The sequence below is a fragment of the Gadus macrocephalus genome, chromosome 10 (assembly GCF_031168955.1).
Source record: "Gadus macrocephalus chromosome 10, ASM3116895v1".
Lineage (NCBI taxonomy): Eukaryota > Metazoa > Chordata > Actinopteri > Gadiformes > Gadidae > Gadus > Gadus macrocephalus.
The window spans coordinates 1,107,590-1,133,582 of NC_082391.1; the positions used below are offsets into that span (position 1 = coordinate 1,107,590).

Genomic DNA, 25,993 nt, shown 5'->3' on the forward strand with positions numbered 1-25,993 from the left:
TGTGTGTGTGTGTGTGTGTGTGTGTGTGTGTGTGTGTGTGTGTGTGTGTGTGTGTGTGTGTGTGTGTGTAACACATGGCCCCAATGGTGACGCCCTTCCCTTCCTCTTGTACACCCGGAAGCGCTTCGTCAGCAGCCATCAGATTGACCAGAGAGCCATATCAGACCCCGAGGGAAGGATCTGGTTCCCCTTTACTCCCCTAATGTCATATTAGTTTTCGGTCGACGGCAAATTAATTTAGGAGGCTCCGAAGACCAATGTCCGCGCTTTCGTTTTCGTTCTGATTTAAAAAACCGTTATCTACCGAAACAGAATGGAAAGGACGAGCACCTCTGCGGGCACGTTTAGGACATAATCGATCGGTTTTAAAAACGTGTATTGAGGGTTTAAAGTTCACTGGCTGATTTTCAAACGCTTCGTCAGTCCAGGCTATAACTTTTTTTTGAATTATTTTTAGCTGATACTTTCAAGATAGTTTCTCTCTACAGCACGAGACTACAAGTTACGCCGACTACTCGCCACGCCCCCTTCTTTCTTAAAGACGTATCGACCTCCGAGCGCGTTCAATCCTTCAGTCACTCGTCTCACGGCCAGAAGGATGAAAGACCCTGTGAATTTTAGTGCTATTCACAAAATATGCAAGTTGCTCGTGTTGCTGTGTTTTCTCCACATTTCAGTGGTTTTTGTTTTTTACGTTAAGTCGTTCGACATCGGACATGCGTTTATTCATAAAGAGCCAACTTTTACCAGACGGAATTCAACTGCACGGCCGTTCCCGGCCGGGACGAATGCCGTTTCAACAGCCGAAGGACTAGCAACCACAAACCATGAAAGGAACCAGGGGATCTCTTCAAATAAAAAACTACCTGTCGCTGCCAGTCAACAGACCATTGAGCTTGGGAAATGTCCCGAAACATCGCCACTCTTAGGTAAAGCCACCACTGATCGCCGCTAATGCAATTGTGCATGATGTTCTTTGAATCGAGAATGGCATGGGAAACTTGGCCCTTGAGTTTGCGAAGTCAGCTCCCCCCCCCCCCCCCCTTCACTTGAGTGTGTCAAACAGATATATTTATTTTCCCTTCTATTTTGTAACTCTATATTCGTCTATGACTAAGAGCATTATAAGGGCCGCAATCAAGTCAGTCTACCCCCCGTTTCTTTGATCAATGGCTTTATCTTCTTAATACCTTCTCTTTGCTTTCTAGTTTTTTTTTGTTATGTTGCTGTCTGGGGGCCGCTATCAACCCCCAGCCCCTCCATAACCTAAGAAAATGATTATTGACGTTCTCTCCCTGGCACACTTTTTGGTCAAGCCCAGTCACCTTAAAAGTATAGCCCTTAATCATAGTCACACAGTTATAGGGTAGAATGGCATGATCTGTGATTTAATTAGAATGTATTTGTTATGCCGCTTTTCCACTGCATGGTACCAGCTCGACACGACTCGACACGACTCGACTCAGCTCGCATTTTTTGCGTTTCCACCGCGGTACCATAGTATCTGGTACCTGAAGTGGCTGCTTTTTCTAGTACCTACTCGCTCTAGGTTCCAAGCGAGCTGAGCCGATGCTAAAAGGTGACGTCTGCAGACGGCCGGCGACTGATTGGCCAGAGAGTGTGACGAAGTCACGAGAGCGACATGGCAACCATGCTGGTAACATCCATAGCAGCGCCGCAGCCAACATGTTCCACTTCTCCAACTTCTTCAACATGCCAGCTAATAATAGTAATGTGATCGATGTCCTCCATTGTTGTTATGTGGGTTCTGTCCATGTGTGGGTTGCGTATGTGTTGTTTGCGTCGCGTACACAAATACGTCACGGCCCTTTCGCGCAGCCGACCCCGCCCACGTCCAGGAGGTACTATTTGCGGTGGAAAAGCACCCGTGCTGCTACCGTGTCGAGTCGTGTCGTGTCGTGTCGTGTCGAGTCGTGTCGAGTCGAGCTACATGTGCGGTGGAAAAGCGGCATTAGTGTCTTGGAAATATTCATCATAACTATAATATACAATTATAAACATCACATTAACCTTGTTTATATAATTACTAGTCAACCTAAAATGAACTGTTTACATTATCCCTGGACCTAAAGATACTAATGCCCCTTTCACACCGCCGCAAAATCGGGGCCGGTTCCGGGCCAGTTCGGAGCTAGGGCCAGGGCTTTGGTTTCACACCGCCAAAGAACCGGCTCCGGCCCCTAAGGCCTAAAAAAATAAATAATTGGTTCCTGTTGGTTGTCAGTTGAGGTCATGGGTAGGTAGGGAATTTTTTTTATTTTTTCATTTTGTTTTTTCCAGCGGCAGCGAATGATAGGTAGGTTGTTTTCATTTAAAAACGAGAAAATTCGCTCATCCTTGTACAGAATGAAGAGGTGCTGTACCAAAACGTAATTATAGTTTGCATCAAAAAAAAATATTATTATTATTATTTTTATTTTTATAAAGCTCATAAAATAATTTGGGTCGCACATAAATTGACAGGGTCGGTCGGAAACCGGAACCAAACATTTTTTTTTTTTAGGCCTAAAAACCGGTTCAACTCTGGCCCCACTTTAGAGCTGGGCTAGAACGAGAACCGCTTTTACGCAGGGGGCAGGGGGCAGGGGGCGGGGTTATCCCAGGAAGACCAACGAAGGGCGGCATTTTTAAATCACCGAAGTGAACGATGGACGCTAAGACAAAATCACAGTGGACCGTGGAGGAGACAACCTGTCTCCTTGGATTTTGGTCTTCTGCCGAGGTCCAGAAAAAGTTCCACCATTGTTCTTGTTGTTTGAAACTGCGAGGGTTGCTGGTAAAGCGGAGACGTAAGCAAACGTTTGCAGTGACGTCATGACGTTGCTCTCGCCGGCTCCGTGGCTGGCTCTCGCCGGTGTGAAACCAACCGGCGAGAAACCGGTGTGAAAGCGGCATCAGAGATGTTAAGATAGTTCACTTTTGCATTCCCAATGTAGCCACTCTGATGCTCAGGCCGTGCCAATCGACTGACTTCTTTATTGTATCGATTCTTCTTTGTTGTTTAAAGGGCTCATGTCATGCCACCAGTTGTCGATGTGATTAGCTGGTACAACCCGTTTGGCCCACTGGTGATGTTTCATAATGACATCACCAGTGGGCGTGTCCGCACAAGACTTATTAAATCAAATATTTTGTTTCAAAATATGTTCCTAAAAGGAAGTTTCTCTTCATCAGTCAGCATTGATAACTGATACATATTTTCACCGTCCTAGATCATTATTTGTCTTTCTTGTTGCCAGACACAATTGGTCAGCATTTAGCAGTTATCCTTCAATTTCACTTATTGAGCAGATGCTTTTGTCGAAAGTGTCTTACAAGTGCATTCAACAAGATGCAACCAAAGAATTCAGGCATAGCACATAGTACATGGAATACTTTTTTTTTTTTCATTAAATAAAGCAACTGCTTCGAATTCTATGCTACAGAACCAAGAGATGATGAGAAGATTTATATCAGGCATTGTTATTTCATTCACCAACACGCAGTCTTATCAGCTGAGCGTCAAGCATGAGGCAGAAGATGGCTCAGGGTCCCAGCTATCAAGCTGTCAATCGGTCGCTCGTTCCATCATTGTGGAGCCAGGACGGCAAACTTTTTCAAAATGATGTTGAGCGACTGCTGGGGTGCTCTCGTAGTGAGGGAGTGCTGGTTAATCACCTGGCTGATGACAGCAGTGGAGAGGCAGGCTGTTCTGGTAGTGTCATGTTTCTCTGGGACGTCAATGGCCTGTCTTGAATCCAGACTGGTCGACGAGGGTTGGGAAAAGATCGCCAAGTGTTTTGGATATAAATGGTAGAAGAGAGACGGGTTGGTGATTATATTCATCAGATGGGTTGAGTTAGGGTTTCATTAAAAGAGAGTTCACTCTTTTATTTTTTTTACAAAGCATTGTGACATGTCACCTGTCTTTTTTTACAAAGCATTTAAAAAATCACTGCAGTAGGGAGGAGGGAAATAGGGCAGTGGAGGGCTTGAGAAGAATATGGAAAACAAGTTTTTAGGGGTTTGAGGAGGAAGAATTTGATTTGAATTTTCAATTGAAGAAAGGAACTTTTAGCTGCAGCTAGAGGCCAAAGGGCAGGTGGGAAGAGATTGGTAGGAACCTCAATCATGGAAAACATCCTGATCCTGTCGCCAAACATTCTGTTTCGCAACAAGGATATTGCTTGACCTTCAGCCGCCCACATAGTTTCAGTCTCCGAGAGTACTACTAATGCCTCGACAGACAAACTCCTTCAGCCAATAGACATAACGAAGACGAGACGCCTAATGGTGCGCAGTTCAGAACCGCTGAGATACACAAAGCCCTCGAACAATCAATAATATAAGTCTACCAACGCCCCTACAACAATTAAGAATTACAATCCTTCAACCAACGCCACTGAAGCAGCTCACAATTAGACTACAGTGTTTTTAACCCAATAGAGCAGACAGACAACTGCCGAGCGGAGAAGCTAATTTAAGAAATCCGCCTGGATCGTTCTGACCCCCCCCCCCCCCCCTCTCTGTCCAGTGGGCCCGCTGCAGGTGGAGTTCAAAACCCCCGTCTCGCTGGAGCAGGTCATGAAGGATAACGTGGGCTTGAGGCTGGGCGGGCGCCACACACCCAAAGACTGCGTCGCCCTGCAGAAGGTGGCCATCATCATACCGTTTCGGAACCGGGATGAGCACCTCAAGTTCTGGCTCCACTACCTCCACCCGATCCTGCAGCGACAGCAGCTGGATTACGGCATCTACGTCATCAATCAGGTACAAACTGCTACGCCCTTTGAGGTTGGGAACGTTTTGGGTCTCATTGTGCGGTAATGATGACGTTGATGATGATATGTGGTTTGTCATCCTTAGTTGGTCTTGTTGTATTTAACTTTGTTGCTCAGCGTGTCGTAGGGTTCGGTTTCACTGGTTGTAACGAGGTGACTTCAGTGATCTGATCTCGCGAGAAGCTCTGACCAACAGAACACTTGTGTTCTGTTTAAATCAATTTAACCTAAAACTAGGTATGTGCATAATAAAAATGTTTAAGGCAGTTACAATTACTGTTTTTTGTGATGTTTGATCGGCTAAACTGAAGCCGATCCTCTTCTTTTTGCAGTGAAATATAGGTCAAAATGTTTCACCAAATCCTTAAAAACTGTGACTGCCAGGTTTATAAACCCATTGCTGCCCATATACCCTATATAAAAGCTATTATAAGATGATCAAGTAAATTTTTAAATAATACATTATTTTACATTATTTTATCATTATTTAGCCTCTAGGCTTTGCTGTTCATTTTCCTTGGCATCTCTTGGAACAAAACATTACATAAAAGAAAATAACATGCATGACTTACCGTTTTATGAAAAAACTCAATCTGGTAATGGCCATCCGTGATAAGGATATTAAACATTCTGGGACTCCTTTCATTTGGCGTATAGCTATTGCCACCTTTCATATGGGCTATCCCTTTAAATGAGAATGTCTCATGTGTTCTGATCTTAGAAGTCAATCAAGTCGCCGATGGCTTATTTTTAAATTTTTAAGGGAAATGTAATGCATTAAAACAAACTACAATGGCCAGCTGTGACAGAAGATACAGACTTCCCTCTTTAATCAAATCCTTATTTTTTGTTTCCAAAAAGCTCACAAATGTCACTCAGCTTGACAACTCGAGCCAATGCAGCTTTAAGTCAATGTTATGATAGCATCTACTTTTCATTCATTATTTATTAGGACACATGGAAAAATATTGATGTAAGCATCATAGATGAGTACATCAAACCAAAATCACAATAAAAAAGATATTAAACAACATAATTAACCACGATGCAAGGGAAGCACAGTTTTAAACGGATTTATATAGCCTGCCTATTGTAGAACAGGGCTGTATTTGCGCACCACACCAAAACTTTGTGAAATCCATGACCATGAAAGGAGCGCTATTAATGGCTTCGCTGATAAACTCAGACCCGGGGATTGCTACAGTACACAGCGCTGTTATAAAGTATGTTTCCAGAAAGCCTTGTTTTGCTTCACATTGTAGGAAATACGTTGACATGTAGGAACTGTGACCGCAATCGTCTGACTAGGTAACGTTACGGCAATGCCATTTAGAGACATCATTATTTAGGAAATCACTTTCCCTGATCTTCTATTGAAGCAGCAGAGTAGCTGTTAGTTTTGCATAAAGCTGATGAATTAACAGGGAGCAGCCTTGTCCTTTGAGGGTATAGATTCTTCAGTCGTTTTTCAACTTAGGTTTGACTTTGTGTTGACTATCTAGAAAACCTTGAAAATATCAAAAACATAAACATGGGGATAGTGTAGGGGATCAGTGAAACTGGCTAGGATAGTTGTCTTAAATGTAGCTTACCTTTTTACTGAGAGACATTGGTATTTACAATGTTTAGATGGAGTTTAAGATCCAATCAGACACAGATCTCCCAGAGCTGCATTCTCAAGTTTCAAGTCTGGATGCAAAATGAAAGCAAATGCTTTGCCAAGAAATCACTGAAGCAGATCTCATTTAAATTGGAACTGCAACTCAAACAATCGAGATGATAAGCGCCAATAAACAGGCCCATAAATACCCTGTGTTGACTATTCACTTCTATTGTTATAAATCAAGCAGCATTATCCGACTGAGAACAGGGAAATTAGTGCAATCAAATATTTCATATCTTGTATATTATCGATGTGTTAAGGAAATATAATCTGAAAAAAAAACTAAAAACTGGTTTGATTCTGCACGCTGCTATCTCCTGGGGCAGAGAATTCCAAAGTGTAGGACGTCAGTCTAAATTCCTGACTGCCCCACTTATTAACTAGTAATGTAGCAATGTTCTGGCTTATTATGGCTCTTTTAGTAGCGGCTGAACTTGACTCTACCAGTCTTTTGGAGTGCCTCCTTCGAGGTTCCGAGTGATTTGAGGTGACACTAGAAGTGGACGTTAAAACCCTCCCCGAGTACTGATTCGTCAGGGAGAATCATTAATGTGTCAATGCATCCTCACTGCATGATATGGGACATCCGGCCCAAACCTCCCAACTTTTGAAATAGCCATGCTGCTTCTATAGTAGCTGCCATTTGTTTTAATGACTTGACTACTCTGCAATACACATTTGTCTCCTTGCTGTGAGAAACAGTCACGTACCAAAAATCAAGCGAACCATCCCTGTAATAACCTCCTAGATTACGGGATGTTTCGCATTAAAGATGACGTCACCGCAGTTTCATGTGTCGCTATGACGACCCTGACATTTAGGGCTGCAGGAAAACGAAGCTTCTGGCACCATAAGCGGGCAGTCGCAGGGCCCACAGAGCTGTAGCTTCTGTCTGCCGTAGGTTATTCTAGCATTAAATAGAACTCGGTTAACATTTAGTCTAGTTTAGTATTCAATATTCTCAACTGTCTTTCTCAACTGGGCTTGTCTAGTTCAATGTTCAACTCACCCGGCTTTCTCTCCTACTTATTTGCATCCGCTCTCTCAGAAAGATTTGAACACTCAAGTTAATAATGACCTTGACCTTGGGCTGTGTAAATAGCTCAGAGGTTTGCAATAAGCTTTGCAAAGTTGTAACGCAAGTAACAACAAGTTAGGACAATCAAGACACTTCTTATAGTTCACAGAGATGGTTAATCCATATCTTTTCATATTTCTTAAGCTTGCTAGGTAGCCCTAGGTATAGTCCTAGTAGGGACACCATTAACCACCGCTCCTGTAATCTAGAACAAATAAATACAATTGAGTGGATGTTACGTTCATCAATCATTAATAGATGTATGGCTGGTTACACACAATGAAGTTAATAATCAATTGGGAGGATTATTGTAGGGTTTGCCCTTCTAAAGTCTTTTAACCCTGACGGGTGAACGCTATTGCTTTAGCGATGGTATTTAGAGCTGAGTGAACTACCAAGTATCAGATTTCCACAGCAACCCTGTTTTTTTAGTTATTTCCTTAAATTTGAATAGTTCTCAAGTTGCTAAGTTATCAAGGTCTTGGTGCAGAAGTGTATCTCATGAAAGGCATGCAGGAAGTCTGAGGGGGCGAGCTGGGACTTGTCCCTCCTGGCACTCACTGGTGTTATTGGGCTTGTGTTGTCCTCACTGTGATCAGGGCCCATAGCCAAGAAAACCACTGCACCGATTGAAACAACATGTTTTGTGTAGGTCTGGGATACTCGGATCAGGGGGACACGTTGTGTGGGACTTAGCTGAGGATTAAACGTAAAAGTATGGCGAGGGATCGGGTTGATATTTGTGAGTGGATACGTTCCAAGAGACGGCGTGCACCACTCCCAGGTATTCACTTTGATATTCCGCCAAGGGGGGCTTTTTTGGAGAAGATAACATCAAATATGACATCATTAAATATAGTAAACTTAATGTCACTGTGGTAAAAGATGTTTAACACTCCTTTGAAAATGTTTGCGTATGGTGCATGCTTTGTGTGGGAATTTATCGACTGTGTGTTTACTTGCTAACTGGTTTGTTCTTATGCATTTGCAGATGACTCGCTGTTCTCTTTTTCTCATGCCATCCTTCCTCTTTCTGTCCTTTTCTCCCTCATTCATCATCATCACTTTTCCTTTTGATTTTTCTCAACCCACTTCCCTCGCTCAAACCGCCACCCTTTTTTGCATGTCAGGCGTTCTTGGCCAATGGCTGTGTTGCAGAAGGAGTTGGCCCCTCTTCCTTGCTTGCTCTCGACCAATAGCGGGACCTGTTGCCTGAGTCCTACTGGTAATATGGGCTTCTTTCTCTCTTCTCTCTTTGTGTTTCACCTGACCCTCTCAGGAGTAGTTTATGGTATTTGACGAACCCTCATTGCAATTCAAATGTTGGCTTTGTTTGTCTTGTTGCAGTGCCATCTTATTGTGGTTTTCAGGGGATTATAATTTTTTTATTTTAGGAAATGGTAGGAGTATATAAATTCTCTCCTTGTTTTAACGTGTAACCCCCCCCCCCCCCCCCCCCCCACTCTCCTTCCTCCGGCCGCAGTGTTTCTAATGGTTGCTTGTGGTGGGTAATATCTCACCATGTTAAACCACCTTCTGCAGGCCCTGTTACCCCTGCTGCATGCATTTACGTATAGGGCATTTAGCCAACGCTTTTATCCAAAGCGACTTACAAGAAGTACATTTATCAGAAGAAGCTGTCAGAAACTTTGCTGTACAGCATGCCTGCCTGGGTTCTCATATTTACTATTGTTTGTCTCCCAGGTGAATAAATGTCAGCCTCACTGCTGATATTTGTAGTGTAGGGCTGTGTGCGAAGGCCTCTTTTCAATGTTAAATTAAACTAATTCCTTCTCCTTATTTGCCCTTTCTATGCAAATGAAAAATTTGGACAGTTGGACTTTTGATAATTGGACGCTTTCTTTTAGCCATTTACCAGACAATTTTATCGAAAGCGTTTTGCAAAGATTTTTGTATTTTTTGGAATTTCATTTAGGAGCAGTTAGGGATAAGACATTTTGCTCAAGAATGCCTAGATGTTAGGGCAGCCAGTGGAGATTGGGGGTTGGACCTGATACCTTTCAAACATCCTAACCAGCCCTATGTTCAGGAGAAATATTTATTTAGTCAATTGATAATGTCTTGGGATAATCCTCAGTGACCTTAGCCTACCTATGAGGATCGTACAGCACAAAACCCAACTGCTCCTGGATTTTTTTATTTGCATTCACTGGGATTTGCTTTGGGAAAATTGTAGTCAGTCACACAACAATTACAGGTAGTGTTCAGGAATTTCTCAATGTTCAGGTCCTAGGTTCTGAATGAGGTTCAGCAAAATTACGACAAACAAGTACACCTTGTAGCCATGACCACGGGAAGGAAGGGGCGCTTCTCCGTTGTAATAGATAGTACCACCGTAAAACCAGATTCTGGTTACCCCCATTATGTGCAGCTGAAAGAAAACACCACCCTGCGTTGTTGTCTCTTTGCTTGCGCTTGGAGTCATCCAATGATACTCGGAAGACAAGAGTCCTCCCTCTTTGCCACCGCCTGTTCGGATAGAGACACTGAAGAGGCAGTTCCAGCGTCTTCAGACACTCAATCCTGAGAGAAATAATGTAATTATGAGTTAGGTTAATAGTTACGTCAGCGGAACCCGATTTGAGTCTGTTTTATTTGCTCATATTTCATGAACTGTGTTGATCGCCGCTTGCTTCCCACATGAGACCAGACCCAACCCCCTAACCCTAGGCCCTCTTAAGGTTAAGGAAAGACTTCCCAAGCCAAGAGGGGAGAAACCCTGACAAGGACCACAGAAGAGGGATCCCTCCTTCCTGGGACAGTTAGGAGTGCAATAGGAGCCTACTGGATTGATCTAATGACAAGATGTCCCTTCTGATCTCTTCTTTGTCAATAGATAACGAACTGTTTACATTTGTCCTGGTTACACAGAGCCAGGCTTTCAGGGCCAGTCAAATGGCGACGTAGTGCACATGAGCAGAAGCGGCAGAGTCTGGTCCTTTTTGTTATTTAAAGTGCTGACATTCTATCTACTGCCTGAGCAGGTGCAGAAATGTTGATCTTTCCCCGGATAATTGTTCCCCCCCTATCCCCGAACGGCTGATCTCTAGGGTGAGTATGTAGCAAAGGAGCTTTGGAAATATTCCCTGCAAAAATATTTGTTGTGTAAAGTTCAGGCGTAGCAATAACATAATAATATGAGTAAGTAAAATTAGTAAGTAAGTAAAATGTATCTATAAAAGCACATTTATAACAGTTTGCACTGACCAAAGTGCTGTACAGAGTGCATTCAGTAGGCAAACATGAAGGCAAAATAACAACAACAACATTGGAAGAATGTAAATAAAAGACATAAAACCCGGACATCGACACACAAACAAAGGCAGTAGTGCAGAGGTCGGATAGTTAATGGGGAGGGAAAGCAAGGTTGTACGGACGGGTTTTGAGCCTTGATTTAAAGGCATCAATGGAGGGGGCATCGCGTATGTTGGGGGGCAGTTGGTTCCACGAGCGCGGAGCAGCTACTGCGAAGGCCCGGTCGCCTTTTTGTTTGAGTCTGGAGCGGGGGATGTGGTGAAGACCCCTATTAGAGGATCTTAGGGACCTCGGGGCTGGGTGGGGGTGTAAAAGGTCTGATATATAAGATGGGGCCTGACCATTGAGGGCTTTTGAACACCATAAGAACGTATGATCCTTTGTTGAACTGGCAGCCGGTGAAGGGAAGCAAGAACAGGTGTGATATGCTCCCACTTTTTTGACCCAGTCAACAGTCTTGCTGCTGCATTTTTAACTATTTGGAGGCGTGATATGAGGGACTGAGGGAGACCAAGGTAGAGGGAGTTTCAGTATTCCAGCCGTGATGTTATGAAAGCATGGATAACTATTTCCAGATTGTGGTATGATAGGGAGTGCTTTATTTTAGAGATGGTTCTGAGCTGGTAGAAGCTGTTCTTCATGACGGAGGAGATTTGCTTATTAAAGCAAAGCTCAGAATCAAAAAAGATGCCCAGATTTCTAACAGATTTTATTCAGGTTTTATGAATGGGGTTAGACTACCTAGGTCAGTGAAGATGGGGTTTTTGAATTTGGAGCGCTAAGATGATAACTTCTGTTTTGCTATTGTTAAATTGGAGGAAATTATCCCCCACCCAGTAATTTATCTCCTTGAGACCCTCTAGGGGCGTCTGAAGGCAGTCCCTGGATTAAATACCCCAGTAGGAGCATATATAAACGAAACAGGATTGGACTCAGGATGGACCCCTGGAGGACCCCACAAGACCGAGGGGTATAGTTTCATAGGCCCTCTCAGGGGGCCTATGAAACCTCTCAGCCAAAAACGCATTTTCGGTTTTCGGCCGAAATAGTTTTATCACCGAAACAACACGGCCGAAACAGAAATATGTGATGGGGCAAACAAAAAGCGCGGCCAGCACACGCTTGTCTAGGTAAGCGCCAATATGTCTGCGGTGTGGACGTTTTTCAATGTTGCTGAGAAAGACCCACGTATAGCGATTTGCAAAAATTTGAATGCCTAGATTTTAATGAAGTTAGTAGGCCTACACATTCATAGCCATAAATGCAATGGTACTAATAATTCCAACAAAATTAGCAGTTTGTTGGAAAAAGTTCACCAAAGACAGGTGACTCACCAGCTCCAGCGCGTATCCATGTCTCGGTTAAAATCAGTATATCCAGGTGTCGTTGAATGAAGAAGTCCTTCAGAATGAACGTTTTAGATGAAACGGAGCTCGCGTTGACCAATGCCAGCTTTCCCGTGAGGTGTTCCGGATTTTTTTGGACATCGGGTGTATGTCAAAATTCACCTCGCCGTCTTGGAGAACCAGAAAGGCGACTAATGTAGTCTAACATGTTATGCTACATTCTTTTGGTAGGGAATATACAGGTAACATAGATAGTGGGAGTGACCATCGAGAGTTTTGGATTGGCGGGAGAGGCCAAGTTAACTGCAATTCACTATGGGGGAAGTGGACATCTCTGCAAGGCTGCAAGGCAGTTAAACAAATCTACCCAACAAATTTAGAAGTCAGTCGATTGGTCTTGCCTCAGTATCAGACTTAACGGCTCCAGTGGGAATGCAAATTTGAACTATCTTAACCTCTCAGTTAGAGAGAGGAAGGGAGGTAACTTAAGGTCCAAGGAGAATGTAAACAGTTCCTTCTAGATTTACTAGTAATTTTATAAACAAGGTTAATGTAATGTTTATAATTGTGTATTATAGTTTATGATTAATATTTCCATGACACTGGTAATTCAATGCGCTAAGCAGAGTTCGTATTGCGGAGATCTTCCGTCAATGCCACAGTATCAGAAGACAAGACCCTGACACCTTGTCTCTTCAGGACCGGGGCCAACAGTAAGGCAACACGGACCCAGGTTAGGCCAGTAAGCCTGCAAACAAGCCTGACCTTGTGTAAATGGTAAAGCCATTTATCATTAACACAAACTCCCCAACGACTGAGAAGATAAATAAAATAAATCCAGCTTTGTGATTAGTAAATTCAAAAGATGAATAAAATGTATACATTTTTATCAATAAAAAATATGCATTCATCAACTTCAAACAGAAGAGGTGAATGGCTGTTTTTTAATGTCCCGCTTGGATATGACCTTATGATCCCATTGATCCCTATAGAGTGGCGAAGTCACGCCCCTTCCGGTAGGGCTCATGGGACCTATGAGATCGAAAAATATGAATGGGTGTCAATGGAGAGAAAATAATTATTTTCTGGTCCCGGTCTTTATATGCCCTGGATTACGCATATGTTGTTTGTGGATTTAAAGGATAATTTTTCATGCAAAGAGTTCGACCGTTTATTGTGCAATTGTTCAGATAAAGGCTGTAGAGAAAACACAACGAGAAAGACTACACGGCTCGTATGTGACGTCACGCTCCCTGCGACTGGCGTGGAGAAGACCGACAATCTTCCCATCGGCATAACTGAAACTCTGCACGTGCCCCGACTTATAATGGTTTTCACCTCTTTCGATGCTTTTATCCTCCCCTTGGAAAAAGCGGTGAAGTGGGGCAGAGAGATCGCCATCTCTGTGCCGAGTTCCAAGGGCGGGTGTGGGACGTATATCATATGCGTTGAGAGCAGCGAAGAGCTGTAGTTCACAAAGCGGCCTCACATAAAACCTAAAATTATCAAACTTCTTCACGAACATTTTTAGTTTTCTTTGCATGAAAAATTATCATTTAAATCCACAAACAACATATGTGTAATCCAGGGCATATAAAGACTGGGACCAGAAAATAATTATTTTCTCTTTCTTCTCCACGCCAGTCGCAGGGAGCGTGACGTCACATACCAGCCGTGTAGTCTTTCTCGTTGTGTTTTCTCAACAGCCTTTATCTGAACAATTGCACACTAAACGGTCGAACTCTTTGCATGAAAAATTATCCTTTAAATCCACAAACAACATATGTGTAATCCAGGGCATATAAAGACCGGGACCAGAAAATAATTATTTTCTCTCCATTGAAACCCATTCATATTTTTCGATCTCATAGGTCCCATGAGCCCTACCGGAAGAGGCGTGACTTCGCCACTCTATTGACCTAGAACGGCGGTGGTTCTTTCTGCATCAAACCACTGTTAACCACCTATATGCTATTGGAGAAGGCTAAACATGTATTCCAACTTGTTAAGCGACTAATATAGTCTTATGCCGCTTTTCCACCGCACATGTAGCTCGACTCGACACGACTCAACACGGTAGCAGCACGGGTCCTTTTCCACCGCAAATAGTACCTCCTGGACGTGGGCGTGGTCGGCTGCGCGAAAGGGCCGTGACGTATTTTTGTACGCGACGCAAACAACACCTACGCTGACCAACGCAACCCACACATGGACAGAACCAGAGCCCGTCATATTAGACATTCTCTGACAGAACCCACATAACAACAAAGGAGGACATCGATGCGATGGTATTCGTGTTCGTATTATTAGCTGGCATGTTGAAGAAGTGGAATATGTTGGCTGCGGCACTGCTATGGCTGTTACCAGCATGGTTGCCATGTCGCTCTCGTGACTTCGTCACACTCTCTGGCCAATCAGTGGCCGGCCGTTTGCCGACGTCACCTTTTAGCATCGGCTCAGCTCGCTTGGAACCTAGAGCAAGGCGGTACTAGAAAAAGCAGCCACTTCAGGTACCAGATACCATGTTTTCGCGGTGGAAACGCAAAAAATGCGAGCTGAGTCGAGTCGTGTCGAGCTGGTACCATGCAGTGGAAAAGCGGCATAACATGTTAAACTACATATTAGTCGACTTCGCCAGAGCTTCACACAAAGGCGGGCATGGCGGTAGCATCCTGATCCTCTTTAGACAGAAAACCCTCTTTCATTATTATCAGTCAGCAGCCAAACTCAGTAAAAGCTTATCTTGATTGATCTATCCCAGCCATATAAGTTAAAGAGTACACCTCTTGCCCACTGCATCCGCCGGAAATATTCAGCCATGGTTTTCTGGAAACCAATGGGCGACTGTCTGTCACAGACGCTACGTCCAAATCTTTTACAGTCGACGGGACTGCTCTGGATATAACCTTACTTCAATGCTTTTACAATGAAGGGAAGTACTTCTATTGTAGTGAGTAGAAGAGTGATAAGAGAACATTCACTTTGTAGCTCTAGTTCTCTGTGTTTGGCAAGATATTTCAAGAATGAATTCAAAATATATATATTTTTATAGGTTTTCCAGAAATTAAATTTAAAACGCTGAAAAATACTGTTAAAATTATTTATCGAATGAAATGCATACTAATCCGATCTTTTCTCTGTCTCTGCGTCCAACAGGGAGGAACGCAGACGTTCAACCGTGCAAAGCTGCTCAATGTGGGTTACATGGAGGCGCTGAAGGACTACGACTACGGGTGCTTTGTCTTCAGCGACGTAGACATCATCCCCATGGACGACCGCAACACCTACAAGTGCTTCGACCAGCCACGCCACCTCTCAGTCTCCATGGACAAGTTTGGCTTCAAGTAGGAAACTCTCAGTCTCCTCTTCCTTGTTCGCCCCTATTACAACCCTCTGGTCTAGGGGATAGACGGGTGTAGTCTAGGGGATAGACGGGGTAGGAACATGGGCCTAGTCTACTCTAGGGGATGGACAGGGATGAAGCTCACTCAAAATAATGTTGACCAACACACAATCTTAACCAACACCAAGGCCAAATATGGCAACAGTTGGAAGAGGCTGATGAAACAAAATAAGTGACCAATTGCCATAGTGGCAACTAACCAAAGACAGTTAACGGAGTAGGCTAATACGCAGGCGCATAAGTGTGCGTGTAAGTGTGTGGAAGCACCAGGGCGCCGAGATGGAACAACTGATGAAAATGCTGGACTCCAGAACAGCCATATTTGTAGTCCCGAAAATAAGAACAGGGAGAAGAAATACCAAAATCCTACAAATACATAGGAACATAACACCCATAAAAGTAAACGTTTAAAGGTCCCATGGCTGAAAATCTCACTTTAAGCATAAATATGAGCCTGCCTGCCTATGGTCCCCCAGTGGCTAAAACTTGTGTGTGGTATAAAATGAGCACTAGGTGTTCTGCTCGCCTTTGAAGAAAACGGAGGCTCAAGCGCGCTGATTTGGAATGTGGTCCCATATGTCGTCATAAAGGATCTAAGCTCCTCCCCTTTCTCTGCCATGTCCGCCCAGAGAATTTGGCCCGCCAAGGAGACACGACTGTGCGAGCGCCACATGTAAAGCAAGTGTTTGCTATTCGTGTTATGGTGCATAACACGTCGGTTCTTTGACTTGTCTTGTATTTCCACAACGCGACTGTAGTGGGGGTTATCTCAGCCATGGTTGAGAAGGAATTGGGTGAAAGCAACTTTGGCTTTGACTCCCTGAAGTATGAACTGCGACATACTGCCTGCCGCCGGTTGCCGCGAAGCACCACCGTCCGGCAGCGGGCAGCAGGCAGCACGCGGTTCAGTCTACTTCAGATTGATGTGGAAGAACCAGAGACGTCGGAGAACCCGACAAAGTCATTTGTGATTCATAATATCGTCTGGAGGCGCACACAGCTTTTCTATTATTTTGTATGTATTATATGATGTAGATATCAATGGATTATATGATCATATTATTTAGTTATAGAGCTCCAGGACTGTAACGCAAGTGTTGTACACTTCCTTGTTATTTGGATAACCGTTCTGCTGTTGGTGTTATGGCGCATAACACGTTGGACTTTGGTCTCTGGTATTTCCACAACGAGACTCGTAGTGGGGGTTATCTCAGCCATGGTTGAGAATGAATTTGGGGAAAGGAAACTTGGCTTTGACTCCCTCAAGAACTTGAACCACGACATGGAGGAGAAAGGGATTGTTGGCCGCGAATGTCTCCCGCTTGAGCCCCGCTTCCCGCTGCCGAGGGACCACCGCCTCGGTGCTGCAGGAGGCGGTGGTGCCTTAGCGCTGACCGCTGCCGAGGGACCTCCGCCTCGGCGCTGCAGGAGGCGGTGGTGCCTTAGCGCTGACCGCTGCCGAGGGACCACCGCCTCGGTGCTGCAGGAGGCGGTGGTGCCTTAGCGCTGACCGCTGCCGAGGGACCACCGCCTCGGTGCTGCAGGAGGCGGTAGTGCCTTAGCGCTGACCGCTGCCGAGGGACCACCGCCTCGGCGCTGCAGGAGGCGGAGGTGCCTAAGCGCTGCCCGCTCCCTCGGCAGCGAGGCTCCGGCAGGAGACAACCGCGGTCAACTATCCCTTTCTCCTCCTTGTCGTGGTTCAGTCTACTTCAGATTGATGTGGAAGTGGAAGAACCAGCGACGTCGTAGAACCGTCGTTGGAGATTCATTATATCGTCTGTAGGCTCACACAGCTTTTGGCCGTGATAATATATATTATATGATATAGATATCTATGTATAATATGGTATTATTTAGATATAGAGCTCCAGGACTCCTGTGTGTTCTGGAATATTTACAGAACACGGCTAAAGGCTGTGTGCGCCTCGCCATTGCGATACATCCACTGTAAACAGAGCGCATGGTACCGTGGCCGCAAGCTGCTCAGGGCCACACCCCCACCCTCCTCCTTGACCCGCCCCTCTCCTCCTCATTTGCATTATAGCTACAGACACCAAAACAGCGCATTTGGGGGAAGCTCAATGTGCGACTGGCTCGTAGTGGCCGTAATTCTGCACCATGGCTGAATTTTGGGAACGTCTTCAAATACTGTGTTTGGGGCCCACTAATATCTATATTAAAGCATCCATAAAGTAGCATGCCATGGGACCTTTAATTTTTTTGTCTGTGTTCAGGTTTCCTGACAAGCTAGTTTGTTTATTGTTTGTTTGAGTAAATTGGATAATTGTTAATTGGTGTGCAATGTTTAATGTGTTGGTGTGATCCCTACGGATTTTCTTTAAAACCCAGTAGGTACGTTTACAGCTCAATAGCTGCCCCCCCCCCCCCCTTGTCGTCCTCTTCCTGCTGCGAGCAAGGAAATACAATTTTAAGGGAGAGTAAATTAATAAAGTCAAAAATTATATTCCAAATAATTTGGTTCAGCGTTTGAACTTCATCTTTTACATCTTGATCATTTTGTTCAGAGTGACCTCTGCTTTTTTCTACGATTTTTGCGCTCACTGTCGGCTCTGCATGTACGCTGACAGTCCTCTGGTTTGTGCTACCAGGCCTTTTGTTTGCAGTTCTGAGTAAAAACCTCTCTGTGTGTCCCAAGCGGCTAGTGAGCTTTTGAGTGACAGCTCAGTGTCCACAACGTTGTCCAGTGCAGCAAGCCAGAGGCTCAGATTTGGCGGACATATGGACCACCTAAATAGCAGCTCTAGGCCTTTTACTACCCACTAGCTAACTTCACTGGTTTCCGATCAGATTAGGGGCAAGCATTGCTCATAGATGTTATATGTGCTGTTAGGGGTGTCTGTCCAAGCCAACGCGCTTGCCTTCTGTCCTGAACAGCGTCATGGGCACTAAGCTAACCAATACACTGTTGGGCTGTAAAATAAAGTAAAGCAGATAACAAGAGTTTATATTTTCAGCAACACTAAGAATACCAAGCCTATTCCCCTAGAAGGTAACTAGTAAATATGTAAAACAAAATACAATACGATACAGTGTTCAGAGTGGTCATGCTGTCGGCCTAGGTCGTAAACGCAAGGCCAGACAAGCCACACAAACAAATTCTTCCAAGCGTGTCACGAGTTCATTAAATGCTTGAAGGCGCCCCAAGCCAGAGACGCGGCATGGGTAAAATAAGTTAACCCCCAGGAGGTTGTTGGCCTCCTGCCAGTGACGCACAAAACAGGAAGTCAGGATGGTCACATGACAACGACACAGGAAGTCAGAGGTCTCTGAAAGTCCCTCCATTCTCTGGGTTGTTGTTTTCCTGTTTTACACAGACGGACTCAAATTAACACACAGACTTGGAATTTCCCTAGAAAAATAGGTTCTAAGTGCATATTCTCTGTTATATTATTTCTTAATTGCCTTTACTAAAAGGTATTAAGTCAGGGTTTTTCAACCTTGGGGTCCCAACCCCACATGTGGGGTCGCCTGGAATTTAAATAGGGTTGCCTGAAATGTCTAGTAATGGATTTAAATAAAAAAATATTGATTTAAAAAAAAAAATATATATATATTTTTTTAATAAAACACTACAAATAATCGTACATAACTGTCTCCTATACTTTCATTTTCTCAAATATAAATCTAGTTCAAATAAAATGCAGCAAAATTCTGAGCTGGTGCATCTTTGAGTGCCGCGATCACGTGACTGCACAGTTACTAGGGATGCACCGAATTTTCGGCCACCGAAAATGGCCCAAAAGCGCATTTTCGGTTTTCAGCCGAGATACTTTTATCACCGAAACAACACGGCCGAAACAGAAATTTGTGATGACGCAAACAAAAAGCGCGGCCAGCACACGCTTGTCTGGATAAGCGCCAATATGTCTGCGGTGTGGACGTTTTTCAATGTTTCTGAGAAAGACCCACGTATAGCGATTTGCAAAAATTGCAATGCCTTGATTTTAATTAAGTTAGTACACAGTCATAGCAATAAATTCAATGGTACTAGGGTTGTATTACCGAGTATAAACGGTATAAACGGTACTAATAATTGTCATAATAATTTCTTTCTGTGTTTCGGTTTTCGGTTTTCAGCCTTGGTTTCCTCATTTTCGGTTTCGGCCAAGAATTTTCATTTCGGTGCATCCCTAACAGTTACATTACTTGAGTTCAAGCTCAAACCTGTAAAATGTAAAAACAAACTTGCAATCAGAGTGTATAAAACAAAATGGAAAGATTTATTCGCTTGCCTGGCCCTGTCCCTCCAAAGACAGTTCCAAGAGGAACTGTGGCACAGACACCAAAGACACAGCGAACATACGATTCAGTATGGATTTACAAGTGTGAGTGGAATGCTACGAGGAGAAGCCGAAATGTCTGCTATGTAGTAAGGTCCTGTCTGCCGAGAGTGAAGCCAAACAAACTCAAAAGAAACTTTGAGACACCACACAAAGAGCATGTCGGCAAACCAAGAGCTTTTTTCGAAAATAAATTTGACTACCGAACAAACAGCAAGTGTAGGCCTATTTCAAAAAGGCTGTGACTGCTAGTGAACGGGCCCTGAAAGCTTCTCTTGAGGTGAGCTATCTCATTGCTAGGAATATGAAGTCACATAGCATTGCTGAGACTCTAATATTGCCAGCTGCCATCGAAATGGTGAAAACGATGTGCGGGAAGGAAGAAGCTAAAAAAATAACTAAATTGCGCCCATTGCAGACATACTGCACCAGGTCGTAACCATAGTGAATTACATCAAGCCACATCCTCTGCGCGCACGTCTGTTTGCAACACTGTGCGCCGACAAGGGCTCTGAATATGAAAAAATACTATTTCACACGGTGGCACGGTGGTTGTCGAGAGGTTACCAGCAGAAAATGAGCCTCCTTGCATATATACCGGACATCTTTGGAAAATTGTCAATTTGTGCACTTATCCTGGCTACTCTGTATTTGTTCACAGTATAACAAAAAATAAAGAAATGTCTCTGGGGTCGCCAGAAATTTTTTTATGTCAAAATGGGGTCACAGCCCAAAAAAGGTTGGGAACCACTGTATTAAGTTGTCAAAAAAATACTTACTACACCTCCCGAGTTTCTGTCTATAATTCCTTTTATTAAGTGCCTGGAAAAAAATAACCTTTTCTAGAATGGTAGTTTGCTAATGGCTGTTCACCCTTGCTGAAACAAGTGTGACCTGCATTTTGATGTTTGAATACACACCTGTTTCTATGAAACTAAGGGTGCTGGTTTCAATATTTGTATCGTTTTGGCCTCCGATCAAATTGTTCTTAAAGGAGAAAGCCAGTGTCAAATGGATCTGGGATATGTTTAGTATGATAACGAGTTGGAATGTTTGTTTGGGAGCAGAAAAGCGCGTATAGACGCATTCTTAAGTTGGTTGTTTTTAGCCGATTCTACCAAAACGCTACAAACATTGAACGATGTGGGCATTTGTGATTGTAAAAACTAAATCACTATTTTAAACCAGTTAAAAGGCTAGAAGTAGCCCGACACTTCTTTGGTAGTATAATAAGGGTTGTAACATATTAAATAAGGCATTGATAACTTTTAAGTGTACAGATTGTTTATTAAAAAGGACATTTTATACATACAATACCATCAGTAGTGCATCCGTCGACACCATCTTGTTTTTAAGACTCGATAAGTAGATTGGCGAACACAGAGCTTGCGTGTTGTTGCCGGATGTCACAATCTCTGTGTTCTTCAATCTATCTATCGAGTCTTAAAAACATGATGGCGTCGACGGGTGAACTACTGATGGTATTTTGTCTATAAAATGTCATTTTTAATAAACAATCTGTGCACTTACAAAGTTATCAATGCCTCGTTTCATATGTTAAAACCCTTATTATACTACCATTAAGTGTCGGGCTACTTATAGCCTTTTAAGTGGTTTAAAATAGCGGTTTCGTTTTTACCATAACACATGCCCCTATCGTTCCAGGTTTATAGCGTTTTGGTAGAATCGGCTAAAAACAGCCAACTGAAGAATGCGTCTATAGGAGCTTTTTTGCTCCAAAACGAACTTTCCAACTCGTTATCATACCAAACATATCCCAAATCCATTTTACACCGGATTTGTCCTTTAAGATAGTGGGCGGAAACTTCTTTTTTTCTCTGTTCCCCACTTAAACTACCTCAATGTACCCCTCTCTCGCCCGGTTGCCGTAGGTTACCATACTGGCAATACTTCGGGGGCGTGTCAGCCATGAGCAAGGAGCAGTTCAAGAAGATCAATGGCTTACCCAACAGCTACTGGGGCTGGGGAGGCGAAGACGATGACATCTACAACAGGTGATATCAGTACTAATACTAAGTACTACTACTCATTAGGGATGTGAATAACTCAAATTGTGGCTTTATTGTAAATGGCTTTACCATTTGCACAAGGTCAGGCTTGTTTGCAGGCTTACTGGCAACCTGGGTCCGTGTTGCCTTACTGTTGGCCCCGGTCCTGAAGAGACAAGGTGTCAGGGTCTTGTCATCTGATACTGTGGCATTGACGGAAGATCTCCGCAATACGAACTCTGCTCAGCGCAATGAATTATTACCGGGTCTCACCCTGAGCTCTGCTTGCAAGTTAACTTTGCCCAAAGTAGTCACACTAAGGCAAACGATACACCGTACACTGTGTCACCTATACCTTTACTTTGTCTGAAGTGTTGTGTTCCAATATGCAAATCCTCACCAGGATGTGCAGGGATTGGTCAGGGATTTCTATTGACCTCTGGGTAAGTAAGTAAGTAAGTAAGCTTTATTTGTACAGCGCCTTTCACAGACCAGGGTCACAAAGCGCTTCACAGTTAAAACAAAAACAATAACAATACACAGTTAAGAAGTACATACAAATGTAAGTTTAAAAGGCCAAGACAACTAGGTGACAAACATAGCAGCCCCAAGACAGCTAAGCAAAAGCATGAGCAAACAAATACCAATTTGGGTATCAATTCCACGATATTCTACCAGCGCTGAAGTATCTACATGAAGCAATTCAAAAAGCTTAATTAAGCTAGGATTTGGTTTACTATATGTGTACACACGTTGCAATTATTTCATAACCTTGCTTATTATTAAGCTCATACATAAAGACGGTAGGCTACTAAAAATATATTACAATGTTGTAATGTACTAATGTACTACTACAGACCAGGAAATATAAACATTACAAATGCTGATCAGGAAAGTTAAATGAAGTCCAATAAGTCAGCGCTGTCATTGTATTTGAATATCTGTATTTATACATAATCGTGAAAACGATATACAAGTTTTTACTATTATAGTTTTAATCTAGTCTAATACTATTAAAACACTACTATGCATGACACTACTGTACGTGATAGCTGGTTCTGCATCAAACAGGCAAACACACTGGTTTTCAAAACCAGTTCAACCGGGGCAAGGTTGAACTTTCAATGCGCTCAACCATTTGTATCAACTGCATTAGAATTCTACGACATGGTGGCCAGGCAAAAAGTGTGAGCCAACCTATTGTAATCGTTAGCATTATAGGGTCCGAGCAGCCAAGCTGCTTGGCCCCTATTGTTTCTGTAACGTGTTTTTTTTCCTCAAATTCTGTAAAAGTCATACTGCAGCCTATACCGTAAGTCGAAAACTCTTGAAATGTTCAGGTATGGTTACCAATAACCCCCACTACCCATAAACCCAAATTTGTGGTACTGCACCCAAAGGTGACGCTATTTTAAGAAAATCAGAAATATTGGCCAATAAAGTAGGAGCAGTTAGCCCATTTTTCTTATATGACCATTTTGTTATTGTATATAAAAAAAATACGACTATTATTAGGTGGATACCAATACCCCCCACTACTAATGAACCCAAATTTTGGTACTGCATCCAAAGTTGGCGCTATTTAAAAAAATTATGAACTAGCTAGGGCTGGGCGATAAACCGATTTTATCGATTAATTCGAGTGTGTAGCTCACGTCGACTTGTTCAAATGAAAATCGGGTTTCTCTTCAACATCCGCAAACGCTTCCCTCTCAGCTCCCGTAGTTTGGAATGGGCTCAGCCCTCCCCCCGCACAGAGCGCGCATTTACCAAAGTGATACACAAACATGGCAGCAAGTTTGACAAGTTGTATACCACAATTTATTCATATATGTATAATCTATTTTGAGGTAAACATAATTCATTTGAAATATATCTGTGTGGTTTAATAATTCGTCGATCTGTTGGTAATTCGTCGATCTTTTGGTAATGCCTCGGGGCTCCAGTAGGGGGATCGCACTCCTCTTCCTCATTCAATACAGACGAGTGAAGGAAAGAGCTGCGTGCGTGTGTGTTTTTCCTCATTCTTCTCCCGTTACTATTCCCTTTCTTAAGGTAATTATTACCGTTTGCAAAACACTGTATATTTATGACCAGTGTTGAAAGTTTGAATGTTATGTTGGCACTTTATCAGAAGTCCTCTTATCATTAGAAATATTTTATGTTTACAGAAATATTTTATTTTATATTTTATATATTTTACATTTTATGTTAGGTTACACTGTTTACAATGGCAGGGCCTGCCATAATGCTTTTTTATGTAAATCGATTTAAATCGGAAATCGGATTTTTTATGAAAAAATCGGGGATTTTTATTTTAGGCCATATCGCCCAGCCCTAGAACTAGCCTTATTTCTCCTTACTAGATTGACCTGGACTCAAAATTCTTTCATCATATTAATCTCTAAAATCAGATGCATCTTTTTCACCCTGGTCTGTTTACTTTGCCCACAATTTCATAGAAAAGCCAAACGTCCACAGTCTCAACCCATTTTGCCTATGTGACCATTTTGTTATTGTATCACTACCATACGGTTATCATTAGGTGGATACCATTAACTGTGCAAGTGTTCATGTCTGTACTCTTTTAAGAAAGCCCTTAATTCTCTTGTGAAATGTGTGCTCTGAGTTTTCTTGATGTTGTTTGCTTATCAATCGACATTTTCACAATGTGAGTGAGGCTTCATGCAGTTCAGGAGTGTCAGTGGCTCAACGGGATAATGCCGTGTACTGGTCATCCTTAGGTTGAGAGTTTGAATCCTGATTAGAGCATTATTAACATGCTGAACATGACATTCTGTCATTGCCACTCATTTAAGAAACTCAACATTGAACAGCACCTGAAATTCATCAGGCAATCAATCTTCCGGCTCATTCGTTTTCAAGAATCGGACTGCCGAGACACAGTATGGCATTAAGGGGAACTTCTTCGTTAACCATTTTTCCTTCATAATTAAATCTGTCATATTTAGATTTCTTCCGTTACTTTTCTTTGCTACAAATGTTTCATTTCCCCAGAATTTCAAAGATTTTTCAGGTATATGCTTTGAAGAAAGCCCTTATTTCACTTGAGAAATGTGTACTTTGAGTTTTCTGGATGTTGTGTGCTTATCAATAGACATTTTGACCATGTGAATGAGGCTGCAGTTCAGGTTTATAAGTGGAGCATCTTTCCTTAAATATGACAATTATGATATTTATATATCTTCCATCAGTGTGTTCTTGACTTTTAATTTTGCTCGGACCCTGTTAATCAACGCTTGCGGTTATATTTATTATTATTATTATTCCGTCACATTTGAATTACACAGCCTAAACTGCTCGCACCGAAGATATGAAACTTTCTAAAGCTGTAGAGGTTGACTCAAGATTAACGGATAAATATTATACTGATTGGCCCAAAGTTAGCGCTATACATTTTTAATCTGAGCACATTTTCAATCATTGACTAAGTCATAGACTTTGCCCACACATGCAAATCCTCATGGTGAACAAATCTACCTCAAGAACCTTTGACTTCCTCTGGATAGATTTACGGCCATCTTGAATTTATTTCGACAAAATTCCTTTTCCACATGTCATCTATGGACAGATGTCTTCAATCTGACGTAAAGCAATATGCTATAAAGGTAAAGCATCCAGGAGCCATACACTTCTAAAAAAAAGTGTGTTTTAAAACACGAAAGACTTAAATGCTTATGTACTGCTTATAATGCTTATAATGAACCGCCTCCTACCCAACTGGTGGAATGTTAGGAGGAGGCTCTACTGAAAAATAACAGAATTTAATAAAAAAATAAATGTGAGATTGTGCACTATGTAGTAGTAACTAGTACATTTTAAACAGCGTGAACTGAACTTTGAGATATCTTTTGTGAAGTGTGAACTGCTCCCAACGAGCTGGCTGTCGCTGTGTGTGATTGACATCGCTATCAGTCTGAATGTGTGTATGAATGGTTCTAATTCATAAATCTCAAATGATTATTGCTTGGCTGTGGCTGTTAGTTATGTTACTTTTTTGTAAGGTGTGGCGAGGAAGTGATTCCGAGGGACGGTTAGTGGGGTTACATCCCCTTTCTTTGTTTTGATACGTTAAAGGACAATTCCGGTATTTTGAACATTGAGCCCCCTTTCTG

At 42.8% G+C, this 25,993-nt stretch overlaps 1 protein-coding gene and 1 long non-coding RNA gene across 2 annotated transcripts in view; both read left to right on the forward strand.

Annotated features, from left to right (window-relative positions):
* The first annotated feature begins 111 nt into the window (after positions 1 to 111).
* Positions 112 to 25,993, forward strand: part of b4galt1l (DP-Gal:betaGlcNAc beta 1,4- galactosyltransferase, polypeptide 1, like) — a 30,048-nt gene continuing 4,166 nt past the window's right edge. Inside the window, exons 1-4 of the mRNA XM_060063853.1 lie at positions 112 to 929; positions 4,535 to 4,770; positions 15,301 to 15,488; positions 21,741 to 21,863. Of these exons, the coding sequence (XP_059919836.1) occupies positions 599 to 929; positions 4,535 to 4,770; positions 15,301 to 15,488; positions 21,741 to 21,863 (878 nt within the window). The 5' untranslated portion in view covers positions 112 to 598. The remainder of the gene's footprint in view (positions 930 to 4,534; positions 4,771 to 15,300; positions 15,489 to 21,740; positions 21,864 to 25,993) is intronic.
* LOC132466593 (uncharacterized) lies at positions 8,999 to 12,931 on the forward strand. The gene is made up of 2 exons (XR_009527897.1): positions 8,999 to 11,053; positions 11,194 to 12,931. It is a non-coding gene; the product is annotated as an uncharacterized LOC132466593 (long non-coding RNA).